Source organism: Sphaeramia orbicularis, chromosome 1, assembly GCF_902148855.1.
Source record: "Sphaeramia orbicularis chromosome 1, fSphaOr1.1, whole genome shotgun sequence".
Classification (NCBI taxonomy): Eukaryota; Metazoa; Chordata; class Actinopteri; order Kurtiformes; family Apogonidae; genus Sphaeramia; species Sphaeramia orbicularis.
The window spans coordinates 41,146,157-41,172,535 of NC_043957.1; the positions used below are offsets into that span (position 1 = coordinate 41,146,157).

General features: G+C 39.0%; 1 protein-coding gene across 2 annotated transcripts in view; it reads right to left on the reverse strand.

Moving 5' to 3' along the window:
- Nucleotides 1-8,596: 8,596 nt before the first annotated feature.
- Nucleotides 8,597-26,379, reverse strand: part of pax5 (paired box 5) — a 56,440-nt gene continuing 38,657 nt past the window's right edge. For both annotated transcript variants that reach the window (XM_030148048.1, XM_030148043.1), the window contains exons 7-11: nt 23,984-24,116; nt 18,022-18,123; nt 14,938-15,024; nt 13,972-14,058; nt 8,597-8,707 (exon numbers count right to left, since the gene is read on the reverse strand). In XM_030148048.1, coding sequence (XP_030003908.1) covers nt 8,625-8,707; nt 13,972-14,058; nt 14,938-15,024; nt 18,022-18,123; nt 23,984-24,116 — 492 coding nt within the window. In that variant the 3' untranslated portion in view covers nt 8,597-8,624. The remainder of the gene's footprint in view (nt 8,708-13,971; nt 14,059-14,937; nt 15,025-18,021; nt 18,124-23,983; nt 24,117-26,379) is intronic.

Genomic DNA, 26,379 nt, shown 5'->3' on the forward strand with positions numbered 1-26,379 from the left:
AATTTTTATACACTATACATTTTTAACACATGTTTTACATGCAAAGTTTTGTAGCAAACAGCTCATTTTGTCTTTTGTTTAAACCTGTGTTCTTGCAGCGTGGCCATCTATCTTTTCCTTTTCATTACCACTTTTTAAACTTTATTTCTTTAAAAAATTGCAGTATTTAGCACTAAAATTTTCCTCTGTATTTCATAGTACTTTAACATGCAGAGAGACCACAATATCCTGCTTTGCCTGGGTAATATAAAGGCTCCGTCACTTAATGCCCTTTTTGTATCCAGAGAATTGCGTACTTTAAAGTAATACATAGTGCATGTGTTTGTTTTTGCACTTTTTCGTTATTAATTCACCAACAACACCCGTTGTATAAATATACATGCAAAACAAATGCACCCAAGTTCAGAAAGAGGAAAAAGAAAAGGTATCAGAGTAATGTGGTGCAGAAGTCTGCAGAACAGCCAAAGTCATAAATAAGCAGTCCTTGTGTTTTCTGCTCTTCTCTCCTTTTTCCTCTGTTTTGTCATTTTCTCTCTCCTGTTTCATTCAAAGGTCTCACTCCTTATATTTCTCTTATTCTCATCCCTCTCTTTCCTGTATGAACCCCTCTCTACTAATCAGCTGAGGCCCAATTATTCTCAGTTGGCCCCACACCTCCTCCCTACAGGGGCTCTGGAGGGCCAAAAAATACCGATGCTGACTGACGTTAATTTGCATGACTTCTTGCCCTCCATAAGTACCACTGTTGTCTGTCTTATGCTCTTGAATAGGGAGCCAAAGGAGGAGTAAGAGGAGGAGAGGGGGTGGAGAGGTAGAACATGTCAGTACTTAGTCATGTTATGTAATGTGGAGGAACAATAAGGGAGTAAAGAGGGCAGAGAGTGTCACACTGCCGTCTAACTAACTAAGCGCTGTCAAAGATGTTTCAAGATGACGTCGATCTGACACATTACACATCTGTTCTGCATCACTCAGATTAATGCTTTTTCTGACAGTACTTGATGTTTGGACAAATCTTTGTCACTTATCTAGGTTTTCAGTGCAAAATTCAGCATTCAGCATTTCATTTATGAGTTAATCAAAGTGCATCTTTTTTTTGATCATGAAATATAAATGAATGGGCTTAAAGACACATGGCTGTAATTATTTTGTGCAGATTTTCTGGTTGTATGCACCACTGAGGAACATCACAACACTGTAATGGTATTAGAGTAAAAGAGTTATCTTGAAGCCTTGTCCATATTTCTTAAAGTGTACCAATACTGGTCAGGCTTACAACATTAATTGTTCTTTGTGTGTTACTTATAAGCAAGAGAGGTGCAAATTTAATAAAAAAAAAAAAAAAAAAATCACCATAAATGCACCGTACTGGACCTTTTTAGCCATTGCTACATCACTTCATCCAGATGTGATGTACCATTGTTGATTCAGGGTGATCAAGTGCGAGTAAACAAGCAGCAGTCAGAGAGAGACATAGAGTGGAAAGCATGTCTTCACGCTTGTTTATGCAGCCGTAAGATTTGCACTCTGCCATTGTCCACGAGACATGACCCAGCACTGGCCAATAATGTGTCATCCTAGACTGGTGTCTGCTGCACGGGGTCAGTGACCAGTCCATCACAGCCCAGCTAACAAACAAACAAATCAATGACTCTGCGTCACTACCGGTGCTGGAGCAGTCCGTTAAGGAGGCAACATGTCGCTGACCATGGCTGTGACAATGGGCTATAACCTGAGTTACCTGAAGGAATCTCAAGTATTATACATGATCTTTTGAAATACCTAGCAATGAAAATTCACTACAGGTACCCTTTAAGGAGCAGTTGATCATTGTGGTGCGTACATCCAGAGAGACACATAAGAATCATAGCTCCCATTGTGATGTGTGAATATTAGGTTCACTTACATACAAGCATGAAATTTGTTATATTTGTACAGTTAGAGTTTCTGCATATTTTCAGAAATGGAGTTATCACAAAATCACCTTGTGGGTCATAGCAGCCATTTTTCTTATCAACACAGTGACTAAATTTTTATTTTGTGTTGCATCTCTGGAACCAAGCATCATAACACAGAATAGGGAATGCCTATAGTTAAGGATTACAAAGATATCATATTCAACCCCATTAACTGTTCAGGTGAATAGTTTATAGTAACATAGATCTGACCTAATACTATGTTCACACTGATGGCAAAAGTGGCCCAAATAAGATCTTGTCCCTCATAAGTGACTCAGATCTGGGTTTTTTTGTTTAGTTTAGTTTTTTTCACATTCTACATGGGATCTGATGGGTTCAGTTCTGAACCACTGGGTCACTTCCATATGTGTTCCTATATCAGACACATATCTGATGTTTTAAAATGTCACCTCAGGCTGAACAGTAAACTCAAATTTTGAACAACTTTTCCATCACTCTAGATGAAATTCAACACAAATCAGCATTGGAGGGAGTCAGTCCAATACAGCAAAGTTTTATTTATTTACTCATTTATTTATCAGGGACAATGCAGTGAACCAAAGTGGACAAAGTGTATATAGCATTTAGCTAATTTGCAGCTCCCGTCCCTGGATGTGCCTTCAAGAAAGAAAATACATATAGTTCTTTAAATAAGCTCAACCTTCGTCCTGTCCGGTAGTAAAATGAAACATACACATGAATGCAGAAGTGAAATGAAACCAAAACACCAGACATCAACACTTTCGGCAACCACTTTACTGTACAACAAATATTGATGATACGATGAGCAGTAACTCAGAATTTAGCTCAGAATAGTCTGACTGTAGCCTAAGTCTGTGTTACATGTATGGTGCTTAATCCTGTTTGTTATCCCTGAGTAGAATAATATTCATTATGACCTTCAATATGAGCTAAAAAATAGGTAGCGAAATAGAATGGAGAGAATTTAGCTAAATTAAAACAAGAAACATTTGTTAAAACTGTTCACTGATTCTTTCCCATTCTCCTCCAAACTCAGTTTTAATGAAAAAGTGAACATATCTCTCCTAACTCACTCAAACCCATATTACAATACAAGGAACTAACTTGTCATATTTTCACATGGAGTAGTTGATTTATTTCTACATTATGTTCTATTTAGCATATGAAATTCTTTGTTCATGTACCATGTATTTGCATTTTAACCTTCAACTTGTGTTTGCAAAAGTTACATGTTTACTGAAATGATCACACACACACACATGCACCTGTAGGTACACCTGTGGCACCATCCAACATAGAAGCGTTATGTTAAAGGGACTCTCTGAAGTGTTTATCCTTCGCTATAAGAAGCATTTACACATAACCTTATGGGGCTGCCTTTCATTGGCAGGAAACCAAAACAAGAATAGACACACACACACACACACACACACACACACACATGAATACACAAACATGCACTTTGTCGTTCTGGTGTCCTGGGCAGGCACCCAAGCTGTGGACAGCCCGGCCTGTGTCTCAAGATGGGTATGTGCTGTTCACTGGGTGTGTGGCGTGTTGTCGCCATGTCATGGCTTGTGTCCTATTATCACCCTTTTCCCCCTTCCTCCTCCTCCTCCTCCTCTCCACACACACCTCTGCCCCTTTCTGCAGTGGGCCGGCAGCCAAGACTGCAGCACTGGGACACTCCATTCCCTCAGATTGGTGGGGTGAGGAGGAGGCGGAGGGTTTTACTTGTGTCCTAATCCCCCACCTCCAGATGCCTCAAGATGAGATGTGTGTCCCTAGGATGAAAGCAGCATTTCGGGGTCACACTCAGACATAAACAACCCTCAGCTCTGGAAGTGACCATCGGGGCTGAGGCTGCACATCAAATGACTAAACATTTAAACGATGTGTGTGTATTAAATAATAAATAATCCCACCCATATTCAGCTAAGCAGTGACACAAAACCTTTAACTTCCAAAAAATTATTTTTTATTCTGAAGGGTCAATAAAATTATGGCAAATATTTACAAATAATTACTTCTTAGCTTCACATTACAGGTACATAAATGGAATAATTCACCAACAACAGTCACTCAGGTGGACGGATGGACAGGTACACAGTATGAAGAGATGCATCAAGCAGACTGCAATTTAATATTTCACAGTAAACTCAAACCCTGGAAATAAAATAACAATAATATTAACAATAGAAATATAAAAAATAAGCATAATATCAAATTCACCATTTATTTCCAATTTTCTGAACAAAATTGGTCACAATTCAGGAACAAAAACTAAACGAAGAATAAGGAGAGAAATCAAGTGATATGATATCTTTGGCAAATTCGCACTGCAGTAAAATACATTCAAATATTAAGACAACACACAACGCACAAGGAGAAAAAACACCAAGTTTTGTTTGCAACTACTAGAAAATTGAATAAAAAACATACACATTTTCTTAAAGAAGCTTTTCTTTTACTGTTTTTTTTTTTAAATCCTCCCCTCCAGAATATTTGAAGGCATTTCTTATCTTCATTTTGTGTTTGTATCTGTAAGTCTTTTCTGCTATTTTATATGTTTTTGTACAAGAATCTATCATTTAAAACAGGCATCACAGGCTTTGGTGAATGGTACAGATATGTCTTCTTTTGTCTTGTTTGATTTTGGAGAATAGAGCAAGCTGAATTGTTAAAAACCAAATTTCATTTTGCATCTGTCTTTGCATTTGGATGTTTTTCTTCCTGTCTTTTGTTCCTGTTTTTTTTTTTCTTACCAAAACGTCACAGATATAAATATCTCTTTAACACCCCAGATAGGAAGCCATGGACACAAAAAAACTCCAGATTGTTACACGAAAGGCCACAGTAAGGTGAAAAAATCATGTCATCTATTTTTTTTTTCTTTTTTTGATTGAAACATCTGCTTAAAAAGCACTGTTGATTTTGTAGGCTGAGTCCTGTGTATGTCTCCTCTTCCACAGTTGAATAATATTAAGATGTACAGAACATTGTAACACTTCAGTATGAGATCTGTCCAGAGCCTAGTTATATCAGCAAGCATGAAACAGATTGTGCCACTAATTGCTGTCAAGATGTGATGCTGAAATCCCCACAGGTTTTACGAAGGCAGTAGCCATCTTCATGGATTCATATTGAGATACAGTCATGCGGTGAGAAATCATAATAAATAAAAAAAACTCATTTGAATTTATCTTAGTTCCCTATTTGATTTGGCGTTCCATAGAAATTGTGTGAGTTCAGGATGCAATTGTACTTTTAAGGACAGAAAACTGTAGCGGTGCTGGAAATGATGTGTCTTTGTCTGATTTGACACTAGTGTTTTTGTGTGTTTAAATGCTGTACAGCTGCATGATAAGAAAACAGAATAGAGATGGGATCTCACAGAGTATTCGTAGCCAAATAAAGATACCGGCTGCAATATTGCCATTGAAATGACCTCGCTTTGGCACAAAACACCCTGCTTCATTCTTATGCAGAATTTCTGACAGGACAGTGAGCATCACGTCTGAATAGTCAGAGAGAAAAGTAAGAAAAGAGAGAAAAAAGGATTAATGGGCTGGTTGAAGAAAGAGGGAGGACTTTTTGAGGAAGGTCACAGGCCTGAAATCAACAGAATAGTTTTAATATTCCTAATCTGGGTGGTGTGGCAGTGCTACAGGATGGGAGGGGAGGGGGAGGAAGAGGAGGAGGAGGAAGAGGAGAAGGAGGAGGGAAAGACCATAGCATGAGATATGATGAGATTAGGGCTGAGAGAGAGGGAGGAAAAAGACGGGATGAGCTTCTGATGGCACAGCAGGTTTGGCCTCCCCTGGGGAACACAGGGGCATGAGAGGAGGGGCAATCACTCTGCAAAGGACAAAGGGAGGGACGGAGAGTGTGTGTCTGCTCTTATACTGTATTTATGTCTGTGTGGCCTCTGCCTGCCGTGCTGCCTACAGTATACCACCCACAATGACAGTCCCCCCTCATCGCCGCAGTCAATGTCATGGCTGCCAATCGAAAAGACTGCAGGCCAATGAGAATCCATTCTCTCCCTGTGTGAACCAATTAGGTCAGAGCAATGGCAAGGAAAGCTGTGTCACTATGAGATGCATAGTTAACAAATAATCCTGTTAATGTATCGCTGGGTTCTTGGCTACACCGTAAGAACGGCAGTCTAATATGACTAGTTTGGTGTCACAGCTTCTTGGATGCAGGAGGCACGAATGGATTCACCTCCTCCAGGAAAATGACTTTAATCACTATTAATTCATGTTTATAGTAGTGTGTGTGTGTTTATGAGAACAGAGTTGAGTTTGTTTCATGGATCCAACTTAAAAATAATCATAACGATCAGACTTGTCATATGTTCGTTTCTTACTTGGCTTTTTGTACATTTTGTGCCTTTTTTACAGCATTTCACTGTTAGTGGAGCCAGTGGGTCCTGAAATGTTGCTGTTGCTAGTATGTATGTTCTAAAATTACTGTCTGCTACTTACTTATGAAAGTCTTAATAATTCTACAGTGGTGTTGGCATCAGCAGAAGTATAGCATTTCATTTAAGAGAGTTACAGGAAGGGACACTGAATCTTATTTTAGGGACACGTGGTCAGTCAGGGGGGTGTTGACATATAAAACTAAAGGCACTGTCCTTGTTTTCAGCTGGTGTGGTTCAGGTTCAATAATGCCTCAGAAAGATCAAGAGAGAAAGACAGAACTTTTAAGGTCTACAAATGTAAAGAATCCATTCTATCGCTATTTCAAAACCCAGAAACAACAAAGATTGAGAAACTAACAGCTTTGTTCAGTAATCATAGGTATATGTTTATATAACTATATTTTATGTCTCACGCTGCAGATTTGGTGCCTCCAATCTGTTGGCTAGTAAAAGTACACAGTAGCAATGAAGCGCCACACATACCTAAAACAAGCAATCCAACAAAAGATGTGTAAACACTCGCAGACGATGGCAAAAACATCACCACACACCTCTTAGTCTTTTTATTGTAAAGAAAGCTTCATCACTAAAATCTAAATTTAAATGGGAATAATTCAAATTGCTATTGACATTGTGTGTTCTCTTCTTCTCTTTCGCTGATTACTGTACAAATCGTGTAAGGACAGATGTGAGACAGGAAGCTACATACAGCTGTAGGAAGACATCGCCCACTGCCACAGATCTAGGATCAGCCTCACAGACCCTCCAACATTTATGCAGAGATAACAAAATGATTTCAGATCAGTGGTGAGGGGCAAACCTGTCCTACTCTGTCTGTACATGAATGGGTAAGGCCTCGACCCTGGTGTCATGCATTGTCACAGCGCAGAACTGATGTGGGAGACAAACGAAAAAAAAAAGAACAGGTTCACTTATTTTTCACGCAAGCAATTCTTTTATAGAACAATTTCAAGATGTCAAACAGCACAGAACGGGGAGAAGAAAAAGAAGGAGTTTTCGGAAAGGAAGTAAAAAATATTAAAATGGCGCCTCTGAATGATGATTGAGTCTCTTTGTGCTTTTGTAGTTAGTCAGCCGATCCACTAGGGGGGGCCCATCTTTGGGGAGTTTAAAGAGAGAAATAGAGATAGAGAGCAAGAGAGAGAGAAAGAGAGGGTTCCACAACTTCCCGACTCTTCTTTTGAATATTCAGGAAGTGGATAAAAATGGCATTTTATTAAATGGCACCTGTGTCAACTGATACCAGGCAACAAACTATAAACAGGAAATCGCAGTCGGATCACATTTATCAACAAAGACTTCTTTTCATATTGAAAGTTTTAAGATTTCATATTTCACTGCATCGTCGTCGTCATCATCATCACTATTCTAGCACAACAGCGTGACACATATAAATCATTACAGGCATTCACTCTCATAATGGAGTGCAGCACGGAAAAGCTTCTTAATATATTACTCTGTTTCTCCTCCATTATAAATAGCTCTTGATCAGGACTAAATCTTGGTCTGGGGAGGCAGGATAGCTCCTTGCTGTACAATAACGCTACCTGGGTTCATTTTACTGTGTAGCTGAGGGCTCAGATTTGAGGCTGTGCTTCACCAAAAGCATTTATACAAACGATAAACTGCATGTACAGAGGCTAGGATACATTTTACTTTATCTCTGTAAAGCTGTAAACACAGTGGGATATGACTGCAAAAGTGTTGGAATCTGCCAAGCTGAACCATGTTTTGAATATTGATAAGGGGTTAAATTATTTACATCTACAGCAAATACACTGAAATGATAATGGTACAGAAGATTTTGGTGATTCAAAGTTCTGAGAATTGGATTGTCTTTACATCTCTGTAACATGGCATAGATAAGAGATCGATTGGTTAGACTGAACTTCAAAAGTGATTCTGATCTGATCTGCTGAAATGCTTTTTTATTAAAATCTTGAAACTCAACATGTTACCCACTATTGCATACATATCCCACTGGCCTCTTGGGTTTACTGTTTTAAAGACTTAACAAGCTATAACATAAGGGAGTGGTCTTACAGTAACATAATACCCACATGTTACAGCCCAGTGTTACTAGAAGAGAACTCAGACTTCACTGATGTCAAAATATGAGTAATCTCCTCACTGTTGTCCTTTGCGTAGGCAGTTTTGTACTGAGTGGTGCTGGTGCTATCCCTCCCTCCCTCGCTCCCTCATCTCTTCCCCATACTCCTCTCAGTGGGAAGGGGTCAGTGGCGGTCGTAGGCGGAGGCAGTTGCAGTGGCGGCAGGCCCCGCCCCCCGCGATGTCGCACTGTAGTAGTACGGTGACCCTGCAGATAAAAACATACACAGGTACATTTAATTCTCTTATCACATTAACGAAAAGAAAATTAAGTTAAAATCAGTTTGTCATTTCTTCTGCTAGGAGTTGCTCTATCAAAACACTAATAAAAGATGCACTAGAAGACAATATGAGTCAGGTAGAAATCGTGTCTGCACACCATGTAACGTATTAAAGCTCTACTTATGTTCAGTGGTATGTATGCAAATTTTGTCATTTCATACTAATAAAATGGATACAAGTAATGTTTTATGTCATTGCTAGCCAAAAAAATTTCAGCAGAAATTTAAAGTCTGCCTGATCCTTGGTGGAGATTTGTCCCTTAACCTATATAACATATAGAAAAATATTTTAATCAGGTTGTACAAAGAGTGAAACAGGTTTTGTGATCACTTTGCTTTGTGTGCGTGCATGTTTGTTTGTTTGTTAGCAAGATAACTCAAAAATTTATGGACGTATTTTCAGGAAATTTTCAGGAAATGTTGATACTGGCTCAAGGAAGAAATGATTAAACTTTGGTGGTGATCGGGGGGGGGGGCAGATCTCTCTTGGCAGAGGACTGTGCTCTCCGAGTGCTTATCTTGGTTACTATGCAAAGCTTCCAGCAGCCATCCAGCCAAGTCTAGAAAAGGCTGAAATTTTGCACGAGCATGGATCTCTCATTTCTCAAATCACCAAGATTTTTTCACCACTTGAGAGAGCGCACTTGGCTGACAGTGATGATGTAAAATTTATGCAGGTTTAGTGGAAAGTGTAGGAGAAACAGCAATGTAAAAATCTACTTTTTACATCGGAAAAAACATTAAACAAACTGTGATTTCATAAATATCAAGATGTCAGTGGAGCCCAAAAAAAGTCTTAAGTCTGAGGATCAGTTTAAAGTTTCAACTATTTTTCCTCATTAAAGCTTACTGAAATAATATGGCTCTAAACAAGATGTGGGTTTGATTGTGTTGTTAATGTCCTTCCCCTTTCTAAATGAATGGAATTTAAAGTGACCATATATATTCCCAGATTATTCACACATTCTGTTTTTTCTTAAGTTTGCACATGAAGAGCTCATTGATGACCAAAACTGATTCTTACATTGAATGGAATTACAGACTTTTTCTGTATTTGCTTCCCACTTGTGAGTCATTAGGTTATATTAGGTTATATTACTACCATTTATTTCAGTGGTTGGATACCTCAGTAGGTAAAGCTACCGACTGGGGTGTGAGAGACTGGGATTCGAATCCTGGTAGGAGCGAAAGCCAAACCAATTTACCCATGCTAATTTTAGTTCATACATGTTGCATTGAAGTTGAACTGTATGAGGCATAAATTACTGTTCAGTGTATCTCCTACTGCCTTTTATCTTCTTCATACAGCTTTGTAATGCACAAATAAATAATTTGTTATTGTTGCATGATAAAATTAAAACATTATACATTGAAAATTATTAACATCCATTGTGGGCAATGTGAGGGTAATGTAATGGAGATGACCATTGACAGTGGGCTGCACAAGGGCTCCCCCTCCTCACAAAAGCCAATTTAACCACTGTGTTTGACACACCATATATGTCACTCTGTGCAGCCAGGAAATCAGACTGCAAATACAAGAGGGAAAAAAGCCCCCCTTTACATCTGAGATATTGTGAATTTCCACTTACAAAAATATGTATATATTAATGCAAAATGTAGTGAAATATGTTAAAAACCATCTCAACAGTTCAAGGTAAATAAATCTTATCATCGCCGGTATCATATTTGCTTCAATAATTGTAAAACACTCTGAAATGGCAAGATGTCCAATGTTGATTTGTTTTTTTAACAAGGTGGATAACTTTTTATTTATTACTTGTTATTTATAACAATTTAATTTGTCTGTGGCAGGTATTGTGGACTCTTTATGTACCTTGTGAAGGTTTTGCTGTGGCCATTCTGGTGGGGGGGTTTTTCACTCCTTTTTCAAATGTCAGTCATTGAACAAAAACACCCACGTCTATGCAATCTCCACTTTCAAACAGCAGCTGAAGTAGTACATAATGGAAGGAAAAAAATAGTCTGAAATGCTTGGTTTGTCATTATTATCCCAGCTACCTATGAATGACGGCGGGGTTCACGCTGGACGTGTTGCCAGGGCTGACATATAGAGACAAACAGCCAACCACTCTCACACCTATCAGTGCAAGTCTTTGGATGGTGGGAGGAAGACGGAGTACCCAGAGAGAACCCATGCAAACATGGGGAGAACATGCAAACTCCACACAGAAGGGTCCCACCTGTCAGCTGGTGTTGGAATCAAACCTAGGACCTTCTTGCTATGAGGCGACAGTGCTATCCACTGCACCGCTGTGTCACTTTATTATTATTATTATTATTAATAATAATAATATTCCTTCATTCATTCATCTTCTGAACCGCTTTATCCTCAAGAGGGTCACTGGGGTGTTGGAGCCTATCCCAGCAACATTTTGGGCGAAGGTGAAGTTCACCCTGGATGTGTCAGTTCATCACAGGGCTGACAGAGACAAACAACCAATCACTCTCAGATTCACACCTATGGGCAATTTAGGTTTAACGATTAACCTATTAATTGTACTTAATGGAGGAAAAAAATAGTCTGAAATGTTCCTGGTCATTTCTCAGATTGACCAAAACCAGAGACACTTTGACTGTTTGTGACAGGGCTTTCTATGTAGAAATTCACCTTCTGTCCTCCATCTGCACTTGGAAGTCCATCTGATGCACGATTTACAAGATGCTCAGAAACGGTCATATACAGATGGAGTTTATTCACCATGTAATGGACATTCATTTTCCAGCAGGTCAAGATGGAGAAGAAAATACATACCTATGCCTTTTTTTTTATTTCCCGTGACATATTTCACCAGTTGAATGATTTGTGATTCATGTGCTTTCAAATGTCAGTCATCAAACAAAAACACCCATGTCAGATTTTCCCACCTATGCAGTCTACACTTTCAAACAGCAACTGAAGTAGTGCATAATGGAGGAAAAAACTGGCTGGGATATGCTCCAGCACCACTGCAACCCTCTTGAGGATAAAGTGGTTCAGAAGATGAATGAATGAATCTATTATTATTATTATTATTATTAATAACCTAAATTCTAATATTTGTTCCATGAAATTGTATTAATTTATTCCCAATAGACTATTTTCTTAATGTCTTAGCGTTTCTCTTGGTTGCACTGCTTCTAGTAAATATATGTGGATGTAATATATTTTGTCCAATCAGATTTCAGTCTGTAAGTGTTGCTAGGGTTAATCTAATCTGCCCAGGGCCTTCAAAATCAGCAGTGAAGGCTCATGTAACTTAAACTGTTTAACATCAGGACTGTTTCTTTAACCAGTCACATTTCAGTTCCACCTCACAGGGCTAGCTAGCTAGCTCCCAATGTCATCAGCATTTATCCTTCCTCTGATTGGACGGTGAGAGCAAAACTATTATTTGATATAGCTTTGGCAGTATTCTTTTTGATTCATGCCAAAAAAGCTTATTTAATTGAATTGAACTATTAATACATTTTTCAAGGCGGACTTTTCCAGAAAAACCGAACATCTTGAGGAGAGGTCGGACAACCCTGATGCTAGCTAGCTGATGGAGTGGACATTCTCTGCCCTCAAGAGAATAGAAACTCCTCTGTCAGGAATATGATGGGGGCAAACACGGGGGGGGTGGGTGGTGGTGGTAATTAAATAAGTACTTATATAACATTGGTCTGCAGGCATTTTGTGAAATATTAACTCCTTTCTTCTAAGAGGTGAAAGAAGATACTGATCCCATTAACATCTATCTTCACTATGAGGTTACCAGACAATCAGTGGAATATCTTACATACAGTAACACCTAATTAAACTACCAAGTTTTGCTTTCACATTTATATTTATCAACAGGAAATGTGTTGGGCAGAGCAGCAGAGCATTTTTTCAAGAACCTTTGGACAGACCCAAATATGGATGGTAAACTCTTTGAGTCTTGGCCACATTTTCATGATTTCCTTATACTGTTTCTGTGTAGTTTTATCCATAATTTCTATTGATTGTATTGATTCTATTGAATATATAAAATTATAGTTCCATTTTCAGTTTCATTTTCTATATTTTGCCTACTGCAGCTTTAAATTAGATAATTTTTTTCTATTAGGACAAAAGTCTTTTTTAAAAGTGAGGTCTTTAGCAGCACTTCTAAAAACAGCTTCAGTGAAATATTGATAACACACTTCACTTTTGCTTTCTCCTCAGGTAAGTCTAACCCGTCTTTATGTTTTGTTTTGGTTTTTTTTGCAATATCAAGAATTTCCCATATCTCTGTAATTAAGAAAGGAAGAAAATGAGAATCAAACTGTGATAACCCAGAATTATCCTTTAACTACTTACTGAAATGCACTGTAAATGTGAAATGAGTCGCTTCAATTCTCCGTTAAGATTATATGTTTCTTTTAATGTGAGAAATGAAAGGCAAGAAATGAGATGACATGAATTGATGAAGCTAATGACAAAAAATGAGTTTCCCTTTCATGTTCTGTATGACCAATAAAATGAACTCTGTCGACTTTCTGACACTTTTCATTCACTTTTCTTTGTCATCGTCTCTCTCTAACACACACACACACACACACGCGCGAGCACACACACACACATCTAAGTGACAGTCTAAGCTGACACACTGAGAACAGCTCTACTACTACTGATCCCTTGAGTCTATTCTCTCCTCAGGGAAGGGGTCAATTCAATACTGTAACCCCACAGTTACACACCTTAATACACCCAGTAAAAAACCTGCCTATACACACATATACACACACCTGTCTCTGTCACTTCCATCAATCAGCCCAGCTGTGTGTTGACAGGTTATGTCTGTCCACAGTCCAGGTAATCTCAGGAGGCTCTTTGGGGAAGTGAGGCATTAAGCCACCCTGACAAACTATTTAGTCTCACTCAAGACTTCAGACGCCCTCACTCGCCTTTGCCTCCTTTTTTAACTCCACTTCCTGTCATTTGTCAGCCCTCTTCTCATCCCGTTCTCCTCTGTATCTCACCCTTTCTTTGCCATCAGTCTTGAACCTTTCAGTGTCTTCTAATGTGCATCTTGTCCTCACATTATGTGGCTGCTCATCCGTTATCATACTTCCTCTTTCCAATTATGTTTCTTTCTTCTTTTTTCTACTTTTGTCTTGTCCTGCTATCATCTTTTTTCATATACCTGGATTGCCACACACATGCTTTACTCGTCGCTTCACCTACCTTGCATCTGTCCTGCCTGGCTGGTGAAGAGACTGGAGGAGCAGCCAATTTCCGTCCCCAAGAGAGACCCATAATCCTGCTGAAACACTGGGGACAGAAGGATAGAGGGAAAGTTTGGGTGAGGAGAGGAGATAGTGAGGTCAAAAACCTGACCCTTCTCACCTTTTGACCTTTACATCATCAACCCATGACCATTTCACCTTTAAACGTGACCCTTGAAAAGCTTCCCTAGAGGATGACTTTGACTTTTTTCAGCTCAGGGTTAATTTTCTGAAGCAGAGATTTGAAAGACACTAAAATTAATGCAAAGTTATTGTAAAATCCTATAATTGTCTGGTTAAGTCGTGCAAAAAAAGTGGTTAATTTGCTTGTTTTTTGTTTTCCAGAATGGTTTTGTTCTTATCTGTACCATCTCCTCACCATCTGACTGAGTCATGTGAAATGACTTGCAGCTTGAGATAATGCTGATGCAAATAAATGATCAATAATCAACTACTTTCATCAGTATAATCAAGTCTTTGCCATTAAGTTAATGTTTGCAGAAACAATTTAATATTCAACACAGTTAATATAAAAGCGACTGCATAAAACATAGAAAATAGGACTAAGTTTCCTTCAAACTAACAAACCAAATCACATCTCACTAATCCCATAGCGCAACACTGATTAGATGCAGATAACTGCCTCCTAATCTTTTCCTTCATCTTTATTCCTTTCTCTCATTTCTTTATTTCAGATCAATTCACACACTAAATTGTCTTCAAAAAAGCCTGTGCACAAAAACTATTAGCATGTCTATGATACATACTGTACAGAAAATGAAGTGCAATGTAATGAATAAAATTATAAATGTGGTTTTAGAGATAACTGGGGTGTGTGTGTGGCAAGATGAATGAAATGAAATTCTCTGAGAAAATTACAGCCTAAGTGATGGCAATCCACGGCGGACATTTAGGAAACACCTACCTAATAAGCTGGGGTTTGGAAATCTCCATGATTCATTGTATGTAGAATACTGGGGATGGGAATATGGACTTCCGGAGAAATCTCCACCTGAGAAATAAAACAAGACAAGCCATAGAGCAGGTTAAGAAACAGCAGATAACATGGTGAGATTTTGATGATCACTTGAGAAATATGCAAATGTTGCTTTTACTCCAAAGGCGTCGTTATTTAAAATACCTACTTATATGTCCTGTCTCTTATGTGTATGCTCAGTGTTGTGCTGCTTTTGGAACCTCAATTTTCTGAGGGCTCTGTCCAAGGGATCAATAAAGTTCTATCTAATCTAATCTAATCTAATCTAATCTAATCCTAGCATTTTCATATCAAGGGCTAAAATGCTCCTGAATCTTTCCACCTCAGTAAAACACCTTATTCTGTTTATGCACTATGGGTTTGGAATGACTTGCCAAACATTGCACTTAAAGCACTAACTTCTTTAAATACATTTGGAGACAATTTACACACTGTGTATGTTCCTGTTTACATAACAGTGTTATCCAGTGTTAAAGCATACGTATACATGATGGATAACACCGATATGGTCTATTTTCCTCTTTTCATTTACTTTTTTGCTCCCTTTTTATGTTGCTTTTGTATTTTATATATGAATTTTTTTTGTATGTGGGATTATTACTTGCTAGGCCTCAACCGGAATTTTATTTGATTTCAGTCATTTTAGTGAGATAATTATTCCATCATTTATTTTCATGTTTTTGGTTTTTTTTGTCTTTTTTAGTGAATTTTTTTTGTTTTTGCATCCTCTGCTTTGACAGACACAGAATAGACAGTGGAAACAGACAGCAAAGACAGGCCGCTGTGTTGAAAATAAGACCATGTAGATAGAATGCACTGGCAATGTGAAAAATGTGAGATTTTTTTTTTCTTTTTCTTTACTGCTTTACAGGTTGCAGTGTCACTCCTTCAGGAATCCTTGGCTAGGGTTCAGTGTCTAACTCAAGGCTCAAAGATACTTTAACAGGAGGACATGTGCCTCAAACCATCACACCTGCAGTTAATGGCTGACTTTCTGTGCCACAGCTTCTTTATTATGGTTTTAACAGCTTTCTGAAAGTCAATATATGATGTTACTACTAATACCATGGCCATGAAATTGGTGATTTCTTTTACCAACAATTACCCTGCTCTTTCTTCTCTACAGAATGCTTGGGGAGTGACTGCAGAGCTTGGATAGTCTGTAGTGGTCCTGCCATAGTGGATGATAGCGTAGCTTTTCTCCCTCATTTACTACTTACTGTCTGGGGTCTACTCTTTCGCATGTCTTCCCTTCACCCCTTTCTCTTTATTTTTCTCTCTCATCCTCGAGCCCGCCTGGCTACAGTCCGCCCGTCATCCCTCACATCAAAACAACATTCTTCTTCTTTTCTTCTCCTCTTTTTTCCCATCTCTCCACTGACTTGCTTTCTTTCTTTTTTTTTTTTTTTACTCTTTTGCTCTTTCTTTCTTTCTCTTGAACCTTCACTCCTCCCGGGGGATCCCTCTCCCATAGCTGACAGTCACAGACCCTGATGCCCCCTCCCTCCAGCCCCCCGATTCCTCCTCTCTCCCTCTCGTTCTGTCGGTTCTGCCTCACTGCTCTCCTACACCCCCTCTGAGTGTCAGCCCCCCTGCTGCAGAGAGAGACAGAGAGAGAGAAGAAGAACAGCAGAAGAGAGTTGCTTGCTTAATGAAGGTATGATATTAGACAGAGCGGACAAAAAGGAGGATAATTTGCCTGGGAAGTGCTGAGATAAAACATGTCGAAGTCAGAGAAGCAAAGTTGGGAGATAATCTCCTCGACTCATTCCAGTCAGCATGTGGATTCAGACAGCTTAGGATATTCACTGAGAAGAATTTAGATGTTGAGACTGTTTGTGTGGCTGTACGTCCAAGTTTCTCTCCAGCACTGCTCCACTTTGTGCGTGTGTGTGTATGTTTATCTGCGTCTGTCAGGTGGGGTCGGGATGCGGTCTCCATGGCATCCCCGGGTGCGAACATCCTCCCCTTGTCATCACCGTAGTGACGGCAACGTGTCAGGTTGTTTAGGAGACGAGGACAGGGAGAGGGGGATGGAAGAACGGGAGAGGAGGCTAAGGGGTCTCCCTTGTGTAGCTCAGTGTCAAGGTCGCACACACACCCACACACACTGTCAAAAACAAACACACACATGCACACAAACAATAGCATGCCAGCACACGCATAAACATTCACCGACCTAAACACACACAAATATGCTGTCAAACCTGAGGACAGGAACGGGTGAGCGCAGGGGGACAGGGCGACAGGGTTACCCATCTTTAGACGTGCTGTTCTTACATGTCCACTGAGAGCAAGTGTATATGTGTGTCACAGACTGAATGACTGGGAATACACAGAGACTAGAACTTGTAAACAGCAGTGTTTTGACATTGTTTCACTGCCTTCATTGCCTTTTTGTTTCTCCCTTTATTTCTTAACAGTATACTTCACACTGACCACTACAACAAGAAGAGAGATGGAAGGAGAGAAAAGAGAGAGAGAGAAAGAATGGCGGTCCAGGATTGAAACACAAAAGCTGCGTAGAAGGCGGAGTGGAAAGGAATGAATGAATTAGTCGTGGGTCACTGGTGATTCTCATTAAAAACAAATTACTAATGTTGAGGAGGGACAGCTGTGCTACTGTGGCTGGTTTCTAATGATACACACACACAAACACCCAACATGGGCACACACATACACATACAGATGCACACAAACACACACACAACCCCCTGGGAGCACTGTCAGGCATAGCATAGACAGACAAGAAGGAGGAAGTGGCAAAGCTAAACGCACCCCCTGAAGATACACACACAATAAACACTTCACACACTCATCCAATTGGGAATTCAGACGTGTGGTCGGTTACAGGTCTGCTCAGAAGATGAGTGGCAAAGGGGACGGAATTACTGTAAACAGAAGTCAATACAATGGCATATTTGTTGCTGATGGAAGTTTAGGGTAATCTGTGGGTGTGTGTGTGTGTGTGTGTGTGTGTGTGTGTGTGTGTGTGTAAATGTGTGTACTCACCAGGTACCATGCCAGTGAGGGAGGGGGTGGAGTAGCTGCCCTGTCCAGTAGGAGGGACATGAGGGGGGTAGCCTGGAAGAGTTGTGCTGGCGAGGTCTCGACCTGTAACCATACACACATACATGCACACACGCTAACATCAGTCCAGTACTATTAACTGTAGCGTCTGTGTCATCATCACCGCTGCCGTCACCTTTATGTATAATTCTCCTGCAACATAAAATCACTTCTTAAAGTTGTTCAGGGATTTCATTTGCCTTAGTGTTTTTGGATTCTGGCCAGAAGCTATTTGTTTAGATCTGCATTGAAGTCATTATCAAACAATATTATAGATAGAGGTGGGACAAATGGATTGTTGGGAGTATTACTTCCTCTTGGGATACATTACTGATTACATTTGTATTAAACTGCAGGTATACATGGGCATGGACATGGTTATGGAAGTTGAAGTGTACTGTATGTGTATTGAGGAGACTTGTATTTAACACTGAGTGCACTTTGTATACATATTTTTTTTCCCAGTTATCAAATTCTGAACCATAATACAGTGAATAAACATACATTTATTGATATATTCATTCATTTCCCTCTTCACTGTGTTGTATTCTAGAGGACTGTCTTGCAAAGCATCATAGCATATCATGAATTACTGATTCCCACTGCTAATTCTTACCATACTGTGCTGTACTGTGTTTTAATAATTGCATGATGATAAGTTCCCTGACACTGAGTTCCCCTCAATGTTATCAAATGTTTTGTTCCTCTCTGTTTAAAGAATGATGTTTCATTTTGTTTAATTACAAGAAATACCACAAAAAGAGGAAAACTGACTTTTATTTCTTTGAACCATTGTAGATTAAAGGAAAGCCTTCAATTTACGTTAATTATTTTGTCAAGTATAGAACAACACATTAGTTAACCACACTACTGCATTGGATGATTCCTTTAATGCTGAGAACACAAACACTGAGATGCAGCCACGATTACTGATTATCGTTTCAACTTTACAATAACTAAGAAGATAATGTGTTGAAACTGAAGTTATATATTTGTAAAAAGCATTTGTTTTCATAGTGTGGATATGATAATGAGGTTCTGACTAAATGGTCATACATTTGAGCCTTTTCTTGGTATTTGCTGACTGTAGGAAAGCCATGAACTCAGAGGTGGTCGGAATAACATTCATGCACATATTATTTTCAAGGATGAACTTGAATTTGAGTATTTCTCTTATTAGTGCAGTAATATTTCTCTGCTTTTCATAGAAGTAGCAACATTTATGGTGAGAAGCACTGTGTGTTACATGTATAGTTTTTACCTGGTCTGATGTCTTACTGCTTTGACAAGGATAACAAAAGCTGAAATTATACCACCGATTTAAAATAAATACTAAAATTCATGGGAAAATTTAAAGATTAACAGAACACCACAGCAAACCTTTATTGAAAAATGCACGTAGAAGCACATTGTTTCTTTCCTCTTTGTTTTCCATTCACTGGCATCTATTAATTTACAGACTCCCCCATCTCTCGTTACCACCATCCACCCCCCCCTCCTCCCTCTGTCTGTCACTTGGTGGATAGGATATATAACTGCATTAGACTACATGACAGTGTGTCGGCCCAAATCATTTCTCTATGTTTGCACGAAGTAGACACTGGGAGTGCGTGGAGAGGGAGCCCTCCATTCATCATAATCATATACACACACAACCACGCACACAGGCATCAACTCCCTCCTCCTGCTGCCTGCACACTCACATTTATCATCATCATAAACACCTCAGATGCTAACACCATCAATCCCATTCACTTCCCCTCCACTTAACCACCACTAACTAACTGAGAGGAGGAGGAGGAGGAGCAGAGGGAAACAGCATAAAAGACAAGGAGAAGGGAAGTATGCTGCTTTAAAAACGTATGCAATTAAACCACTTACATTGAATTATATATTTTAGTGGCAATTGGCAAAGTATGTACTACAGAGGGTTGGAAATTTAAAAAAAAAATAAAAAAATGAAAGAATGAAAATCCAAAAAGACTGAATTTGTTTTGTCCTATTAGTCCCTAAATGTAATCATTTTACTATTGCAGACAATAGTTACACAAGTATGCTATATAACAAAGCAACAGTGTGTGATTTGTCTACTTTATTAATTTAGTTCTTTTTTATTTTAGTATGTGATTTGCTTAAGTATGAGCTGGTATGCATGACTAAAATCCCAATACTGAGCTTGATGGACAGCAGTAAACATGAGGCTTCACTTGCGTCAAGAAAAGGATGATAATATGAAGTGCCGTGCATATGGGTAGCTAATTAGTGGTAAGTCATTTGCTTGTTTTGATGATTAAAATGACCCGAGGACACTGTGTTTATTTGTTGTTAGTGGGTGAAATACATAAGGTAAATGAGGGGAGGAGTGAGGAGTCTACCAGTACATAAAACTGTGTCCCGAGCTGGAGACTATTGAGAGATGTGGTTCTCTCAGATAAAAAAAAAAAATTAATTAATTTAAAAAATGCTGAAATGGGTTGTGAGATTACTTTGGACATCCTAAAGTCTCTATGTGGCAAACACACAAAGACACAACTTCTATAACTTCTTCAATAATTTCTTTAACTAATAGAAATCATTTTGATTACTTTTGTATTATTTAAGATTTTATAATTGTCAGTCAATCCTATGTTTGGTTTTGTTTTGTTTTTTAATACTTTAGTAAAATCAAAACATAGACAAAAATATTGGGACACATTGAATGCAGGTGCTTCATGGGAAATGGGGAGTTGGATTCCAAAAGGGCAATGACAAATGCCATAATATTAATTTTGTTCACATTGTCATCACAAACACTTGCAAAAAGAGTGTTTTGTTTTGTTTTTTTTACTAAATTTTACTGATGATATGAATGACGATGGCAGCATGATGGATATAATGACAAAAAGAAAAAAAATGTTGTCATTAATATCATTGAATAATCCTTTGAAACCACAAGTAACATCTGGTTTCTTCAGCTCTCACTGAGGAAGAAAAAACATTTATTGATATCTATTGTGATAATTATTGACAACCACTGACATGATATTTCAAGCCAGTGGGAATGGAAAGTCCTACAAGCTGCAGATGTGAAGTGTCCCAGTATTTTTGTCCATATAGTGCAGTAGTAAAGAGTTGTACAATTGAGAGAAAAAATATATTTTGTTACCTAATATTAAAGCTCTGTTTGTGATCATTCTGGAGCTGAAACAGGGAATTAATAAGAAAAATGGACATGATATGTTACTAAAACCATACTCAGGAATTGTTGAATAAAAAGTGTTCAGCAAAATTAATTGCCATTATCTGAAACCTGAGCTAGACCGATAGATTTGTGTGGGTCAGTTATTGTCCAATATTAGCTTATTGTATGACAAGAAATTACAGTTTACAAATAAATAACAAATATAATAATATAGTAAAAATAAATGCTGAATCTACTCTGTCTTTTCTGCACAATCGTTTCATATTTACATCCTCTTCACTTCCCTCGCCGATCACCTCTCCACTCCTGCCTCCTGTGTCCCTCTCCACCTCCTCTCTCCTGTCTCCACGTAGTAAAGTTTTTCCTGGTGTTTGATGCGACAGCGAGGCATTAGTGCAGACGGTCTACTCATCCGCTCAGGGTCAGTGCACAGGGCAAGGAGGAGAGGGAGGAGAGGGTGGAAGAAAGCAAAGATGGACTCTCTACAGCCCAACTTAGAGGGGGCAGACAGGGCCAGATCCTCTGAGGAGTGTGTCTCAGAGTGTGTGCATGTTTTTCTGTATTTGTGCGTGTGGTGTACTTGTGCATATGTATGCCAGTTGTGTTGATGTATCTGTTCTCCACAGCTTTGCCGTAGAGGTCAGCGAACAAGTACAAGTCTCCTTCGTGCAGCTACAGATGAACACGCATTCTGTCTCTGTTCCCCTTACCGTCTCTCTATCTAAGTCTTACATATCAAACACCCGTCAGAGCAACACATGTCAAACCTGAGGGGAACGGAGGATGTACTCTAGGTCCCTTTGTGCGTTTGCACTCAAATAGAGAAGGTGAAGTTCAGGGAAAAAAGAAAAGGCTCTACAGATTTGGAGTGACCTCAGAATAGGAGATTGAGAGTAAAGGCTGCAGCGTGTGTCCAGAGTATCGAGACTTCAAGGATGCAATAACATTGCGTCAAACATGCAGACGTCTGATCCCCTAGAGGGAGCTCTATTCTGAGGAAAAAGACAGGGAATGAAATGCATGCATAATATTCAGAAGGTGTGTGTGTGTGTGTGTGTGTGAATGTGTGTGTTTGCATGCATAAGCAGAAATGGAAATTTTATCTCTCTCTCCTTTTCTCTGTCTCTGTTGCTCTCTCCCTCTCTCAGCTTCAGCAGGTAATATTCCTCAGTGGTTTCGAAGGGCAAAAAAGAGCCCATTCCCAGATATCCCAAAATCCCAGCTCTATGATTCCCCTCATTACAGATGGGAATGTTAAAGCCTTGTCCAAGTGCTCCCTGGTCTACTCTTAATTAACCACTGCCTCTCCCGGTGCCCCTAAATGGAGACATAGGAAGAGATGAGGCTCTCACTTTTCCTCTATCCCTCCACCTTTCTGTTACGTCTTTGCTCTGGGCTTTCAGACTCTCCTGAGATCCACGAGCCCTTTAAACACATTGAATCACTTAGAATCACTATATTCCCTCAAAGCCAAGGAGGACTATAAAAGGGAGCTGGTTAAACACACAATGTAAATGATTCTACATATATTTTTCCATAGGTGTGACATGTAAATGTTAAAATCTGTCTTTAATTTGCATTTATTGCCGTGTTATTCATTGTGCCACAGTGTCAAAGATACCAAAGTGTCTCAAAACTACAGCAATATTCTGATTGTTGGTGGATCTTACATATTTAGTCACCTAATTTACATGTCAAATGACCATTGTTTAATGACAATTAGATAAATTTTAAGTCAAAACTGCCACTGTGCTTGTTATATCTGTATTTCTCTCTAATTTCTTACCTTCATACTGTTTTTATACCCAGTGCAAAAATCACCATATTATTTTTCCTGTTTTAAAAATAGTTCAATGAATACAATTTTCCCCTTTTGTCTGCCTTTTTGCCTTTTGCCCAATTCAGGAATTTGGTAATAACAGCAATAGCATTAGCTGACCATGACATCACTATATTTTACAGGTGCTTCTTTTGTAAAGGACAACAATGTAGAACTAACACGAATTATGGACCTTTCTGACTTCATGCACCAGGCTTTAAAGGGGTCGTATTTTGCTAAACTCAATTTTATTAGTCTTTGGTACATTTATTTATGTATTTGGGGACCCTAACAGTTCAAAAAGTTTGAATTTGAACCCTCCAGGTGCTGCAAAGCAAATCTTTATATTAATTTTGGCAAAAATTGAATGGATTTCTAAAACCCATTTTAATTCCTTCTTAATTTGTTACATCCATAACGACATTAGCACATATAAGGTCAAGACTTCCGACAAACATTTCTCCGAGTACGCCATAATTGTTTGTCAGCAGCAGCGGCTGTAGTCCATACTGAAAATATGTCCAAACATTGAGCCAATTACCTAAAAATGTTCAATTGTTGGTTGTATTAATGAACACAAGTGGGTGAGTGGGACAGAGCAGCACAGTCAACAACCTGGAGGGGTTAGGGTGTGAAGTGGCTCATTTGCATTTAAAGGGCCAGGGCTCAAAACAACCTTTCTGGTGTCATTACTCAGAAATCGGATTGAAGATGGACCTGTAGAGTTTAGTAAATGAAGAATTCAGACCCAAGCATAACATTTACAGTTTATGTCGACCACAAGGAAATGTTTTAAAATGCATAATTCCATTTAAAAAAGCAAAATATCACTCCTTTAAATTGAGATATTGAGGAACTATAAAGTGCCTGACATGATATTATGCAGCAAAGGTTAACTGTCTTACCTGGAACTAGTGAATATGACTGAGGGCCGGAAACACTGGCTCCTAAGTCTGCCCCTGTACCAGGATTGGCCAAACTGCTCTTCATTTCATCCAGTCCACCAGTTAGTGAAGCCATGGCTGAGTAATCTGACGTCTGAAAGTGGGAGCAGAAAGTGGAGACAGAAAAAAAAAACAGAAAACAGAACAATAATGACCTTTTCTGTTAAATACAATATGAATCTGCAGTTGTGCCTTGTGTAGCTCACAGCTATGATCAATCTGTTAGCTGAGTCCTGAGTACATTTCAACATATTGCACCTTCCTCACAGCAGAGTGGGAAGACTAAGCTTTGGTATAAACACACACACACATACACTTTCTCACAGACATACGGAAACACACCTACAGCTGAGAGTTTATTGATCTGTTTACAAAGACAGGGATTTACTGTACAACCAAGTCCAACAGTCTATAACCACAGGATCAGCTTGCTCTTTCTCTTCATCTCTCTCATCCCTGACAAACAAACACACACACACACACACACACACACACACACATACAAACACACACATACATATATACTCTATACACACACACTGTGGCGTCGCATAGACCATGGCTAACACAAAGCCTCTTGTCTCCCCAGATACCAACAACAATAAGAACTGTGATCATCTCAGCACCTACACACAGCTCTCCAGTGCCCTTAACACACACATGTACTCATGCTCTGTTGAAGTTAAAAATCGTATGAAAAAGGAGACAGGAGTGGCAAAGTGATATATGTTTGTTGTGTAGATTTACTAACATTTTTCTCTGTTCAAACTCTCTGGAGAATTTCTTATTGAAGTTAGCAGAGCAAGAAGGATGTGAAAAAGAGATATTACAGGTACTTCAACTATTTCTGTAAATATAGACCTTTTTAAATGCAGTACTTTATCTGTGGTAGCATTATAAACAGGCTTATATGTATACTGCCCAGCCATAAAAAGTCACTACCTGGATTTAGCAAATAGTTAAGCGCCTTCCACTGGATAATTACTGTTGAGAATAATATGTTTCATTTGCATACGTTTCTTAAACCCTAACTGATGCAGTGAGTCGTTCCTCATTTTTTAAACAACCGTCAGTTTGATTGAAGGTGAAAAGATTGGACTGTGGACCTGAACCACATTGAGAATCAAATGGATGTGCTGGAGAAGACTTTAGGCAGAGGCTCGACTCTCTGGATGGAAATAAAAGTTGTGACATTTATTGTGACACTGCATAAACATTGCATGACATAAAAAATACAACGTTGAATGTGTTCTCTAATCAAAGCTAAAGGCAGTCAAAATGAATATTGTGTCTGGCTTTTTTTTTTTTTTAAGCCAGGCACTGTATATATTCACTGTAAAGAATCAAAGTTAAATGGTAGTTGCTATTAGTACAGATGGTATAATTTTACCAGTAAACTGCTCTGCAATTTTTTAAATAGAAATAATGGTTTTATCTGGGCCCATAAGCACTGGTAGGCCACAAAAAGCAAAAGAACACACAAGAATGATGTGCAAGGATTCACTTCAATCAGTCTTCCACAACACAGATAGATGGATGGATAATGGTCACTATTCCCTCACCTGTGTGTGACCTCAACACACAGCTGGCAGCCATCTATCCTTATCTATGTGTGTCTGTAGAGTGAGGGCACTGACAATGATGACCAAGTATATATAGCTTAACTGCATTAGGTTTTCAGGGTCGAAATTGACATGATGGCCTGTCAGTATGTGTGCGCTCTTGAGTGAGTTTTCTGCGTTGTGTATCTTCTCCTATAAAAAAGAAGATGTGCTGTTCAGTGTTGAGATGTAAGCACCTTAATCGGGCATTAAAGGAGTACTTCTTTGTCTAGTAGCTGCTCAGGTATGCAACTATGTATGTGAAGCTTGACATTATTGAACAGCATTGGGAGGTTTAAGCTGACATGTCTTTTAAACAAAGAAGGAGGTATTAGCTGTGTGTGTCCGGCTCACGATACCTTAAAAATCCCAAATTCCTCTCAGTGTATGAATATATTACCCCCTTAAGTCATCCATAAACTCTATTATGTAGAACAATTGCAAATGGCAAATAAAAAATATATCACAGCTGCTGGTTGAAGTCTTTTTTAGTTTTTCTTAATGTCGCTTGAAGTTATCCACAAACTCCTTTCTCTTGCATTAAACAATTCCCTTCCAGCTGTATGTGTTACAGCTGACCCAAAGTCTGTATGTGTGTGTGTGTGTGTGTGTGTGTGTGTACACTAATGACAGCAATCAGAATTTCCTTTAGGTGATGAGGTGAGAGTTTCGCACTGACCCTTTTAATACCTCTGCATCTGTGTGTGTATGTGTGTGGAGACGTTAAGTGTAGGCGTGTGTTTGTGCTCACTGACC